This window comes from Echinops telfairi, unplaced genomic scaffold (assembly GCF_000313985.2).
Source record: "Echinops telfairi isolate 266 unplaced genomic scaffold, ASM31398v2 ScPeMD7_7469;HRSCAF=8507_1, whole genome shotgun sequence".
NCBI classification, from domain to species: Eukaryota; Metazoa; Chordata; class Mammalia; order Afrosoricida; family Tenrecidae; genus Echinops; species Echinops telfairi.
Genome location: NW_022111373.1, coordinates 91569695 through 91573528, shown reverse-complemented (window position 1 = coordinate 91573528; position 3834 = coordinate 91569695). Strand labels below are relative to the sequence as shown.

At 38.5% G+C, this 3834-nt stretch overlaps 1 protein-coding gene across 1 annotated transcript in view; it reads left to right on the top strand.

Annotated features, from left to right (window-relative positions):
• The window catches only part of NDUFAF2 (NADH:ubiquinone oxidoreductase complex assembly factor 2), a 211543-nt gene that overhangs the window by 141936 nt on the left and 65773 nt on the right, over window positions 1-3834 (top strand). The window contains exon 2 of the mRNA XM_004703705.2: window positions 2172-2261. Within this exon, the coding sequence (XP_004703762.1) occupies window positions 2172-2261 (90 nt within the window). The remainder of the gene's footprint in view (window positions 1-2171; window positions 2262-3834) is intronic.

Below are 3834 nucleotides of genomic sequence, written 5' to 3'. Positions count from 1 at the left end.
GAGGGAGGAAATAATTGAGCTGATAGCAAGGGCTCAAGTAGAAAGAAAATGTTTTGAAAAGGGTGATGGTAACGTATGTACAAATGTGCATGACACAATTAATGTGTGGATTTTTGTACGAGCCCCCAATAAAATGATTTTAGAAATAAATAAATAATAAAGAGTTCTCGTGCAGCAGATTTACCCAATGCAATAATTCTTTTTATCTGTGGACTGCTGCTTCCATGAACATTGATTGTGGATCCAAGCAAGAGAAAAGTCTTCAACGAGATGAATTGACACAGTTGATGCAAATTGGGCTCAAACATAGGAACAGTTGTGAAGGCAGCACTGGACCAGGCTTTGTGTGCTGAGTAAATAATCCAGGAAGCTGGACCATATGAAGAATGAGACAGAGCAAGACTTATTAACAACCTATCATAGGCAGATGATACAATTGTGATTGCTGAAAGCAAGGACTTGAAGTACTTGCTGGTTGTGGCAGTTACACAGTCTCCTGTCAATTTGTTAAGGGGTGGGGTCTAGCCTGTCAAACAAGCCATAGCCAATGAGGACTCTCTGTGGGCATGACCTTCTCTTGAGGATTCTGGGAACTCCTGTATTCCTCCCTGGAGGCAGAAGGCAGTCTCTGCCTTGTCTTCCTGCTGAAAAGTCACATGGACCTACACTGAAGTACCCAGAGCCCTAGAACTGTAGGACCCACATGGAGACCCACTTCAGCACTGAAATGCTTCCACCACTACTAGATCCACAAGACTTTCCACCCACTGGCCTGTGATCTTGCATTCAGCATAATTGCATAGCTATGTGAGTCTAAAGAGGAATTTATGGACTAATATTAACTATGGCGTAATATTGGACTTATGGACTTGATCTGGACTGGGTTGGGATGTTTTCTTAATGTACAATTGCTCTTTGATATAAAGTTCTCTCTTACACACATATGAGTGTCTCTGGATTTGTTTCTCTAGTCAACCCGGAATAACACACTGATGAATATCAAGGATTGCATCCTTCAATATGTATTACAGTTTATTTTAAAGAAAGCAAAAATTCACACATCATGATAAATGGTAACATGATAAACAGAAAAATTTGAAGTTTGAAGGATTTCATCTTGCTTACATCCACAATCAATTCTCACAGAAGCAGCAATCAATAAATTAAATGATGCATCACACTGGGTAAATCTGCTCCCCAAGACTTCTTTAAAGTGTTGAAGAGCAAGGATGTCACTTTGAGGACTAAGGCATGCCTGAGTCATGGTTTTTTTGTTTTTTTTTAATTTTTGACATAGATATTTTATTAGACAGAATGACAATTCAATGACTTTGGAACTAACTCCTGCTGCCTACATATTTTCCTTTGGTAACACAGAGTTTTAAACAATTAAATTTCAATTCATGTGCCATGGTATTTTTAGTTCCTCTTGTGCATATGAAAGTTGGACTTTGAATAAAGAAGACTGAAGAAGAATCAGTGCATTTTAATACTGCTGCTGGCAAAGAATATTGAAATTACCATGGTCTGCTAGAAGACCAAACAAAGCTGTCTTACAAGTGGTGAAACCAAAATACTCCTTAGAAAGGAGGATGCTGAGATTTGGTCTCATCTGCTTTTGGCATGTTATCGGAGAATACTAGTCCCTGGAGAAGGACATCATGCTTGGTAAAGGAGAAGGTCAATGAAAAAAAAAAGAAGACACTTGACAAGTTGGATTGACAGGGGAGCTGCAACAATTCACTCAAACATAATTGTGAGGCTGGGCAGTGTTTTCTTCTATTGGACACAGTCTCTGTGAGTTGGAACACACTCAAGCGCACCTAACAACAAGATACATTGTTAGAAAAAGATATTTACTATGAATGAGTCATTGATCTTGCAAAATTCTATTATGGAGTCTGTGTTGTTCTTGTCCCAAGACCAACTACTGATCCTTTTTCGTTTTCAACTTTCAGGTTGCAATCCCTAGCAATTATCATTGTATCTTGATTGATAGTATAAGTTTAGAAATGACCTTTACCAACATACCGAATACTAAAAGAAGCCTTTCTTTTTTCTGTTATTTTACCATATATGAGGATGTGATACATCAAGTTTTAGGTGTTACTTGCATTAGCTACTACACTGTATTTTCATTCTAAAATGTATGAATCACTTTTGTCTTTTAGGACAAACTATTCGGGAGAAAAGAATTGTAGAAACAGCTCTCAAAAAAGAAGTAGACTATGAAATAGGCAATATCCCAACAGAGTGGGAAGGTAAGTTGAATCTTTGCCATGAGTGGTCTTTTGAATGGCAAATTGTTTAACAATATACAAGGTCTGTAAGAGCAGAATGTAACCACATGCTTGTTCTCATTTCAAAACCTTTTTTTTTTTAACATTTTATTAGAGGCTCATACAACTGTTATCGCAATCCATACACACATCAATTGTGTAAAGCGCATTTGTACATCATTCTCAAAACATTTTCTCTCCACTTAAACCCCCGACATTAGGTCCTCATTTTTCCCCTCCCTCAAAACCTTTTTGATAACACAAATCCATGAAACTATTTCTTGAAACAACACATTTCTGTGAAAGTGCCAAATTTCAGTAAAAGAAAGCAGGTATAATTTAAAGACCTATTAGGAATTGGCAGAGCTGGGACTAGGGAGAGAATGAGGCACCTAGAACATGATATTTAAGGAGACAGCTCACTTTCAGGCGCTGATCATTGCCCACATGAACCTAGGACAGTACTTTGTATTTCTCAGCCCCTGTTTTCTCTTTTACAAATTGTGGACAGTACTTTTTGAAGATAGCATGAGGAGTATGTTTTTTCAATTTTCAGTGACCCCCCACTTGTTGGCCCCTACTTGGACAAGGATGGACACTTGCTCTCTCTCGTGGTTAGCTGCTGTCATGTTGGTTTGACTTAGAATGACCCCACATATATAGAGTAAAACCGCTCCATCGAGTTTTCAGGATTTGACCTTTTAGAATCAGGTCATCAGACCTTTCTTCTGAAGTTCCTTGTGTAGGTTCATACTGCCAACCTTTCTGCTCATAGTCAAGCATTTAACCACTTGAGTCAGCCATGTCTATCGATTCCTGTCTTCCAAAAACCAACGAGTTGGTGTGGATTTATAGTGACCTTCTAAGACAGGATAGATAGAACCTGCCCCCTGTGAATTTCTAAAACTGTAATTCTTTACAGCAGTAGAAAGTCTCATCTTTCTACCTTGGAGCAGCTGGTGGTTTCGAACTGCTGACCTTGTGGTTAGCAACCCAATTCCTAACCATTTTGCCACTAGGGCTCCTTAATTCCTCTCTTAGGGCTTTGGAATTAAAATATAGACCAAATGGAAATAAAACAACAGCAGGCCTTTTCTTTTCTTTTAAATTCTATTATTGGGGGCTCTTACAGAAATGACATTCCACAGTTCAGCTACATCAAGCAGTGTTAGACAATTGCTACCACAATCAATTTCAAAACATTTTCTTTCAACTTGAACTCCTTGATATCTGCACCTCTTTCTCTCCTCCCTCCCCCACAATACCCTCCAGGAACATCTATCTACTGTCTATCTACCTACCTACCTATCATTTATTGCTATAGCCTTCACATCCAATGTATCCATTCACATACAATTATGTTATTTGAGGCCATTGAGTGGGGTTATACAGTCATCAATGCTATCAGGTCCCTCTTTTCCCCTTTCTACCACCCTCTCTTCCTGTAACCTTAGGGAACCATTATCCTTGTTACTGTTTCTGAAGGGTTATTTATCTTGGCTTTCATTTATCTAGTGATCTTAAAGATACAAATGAATCTATGCAAATCTGACAT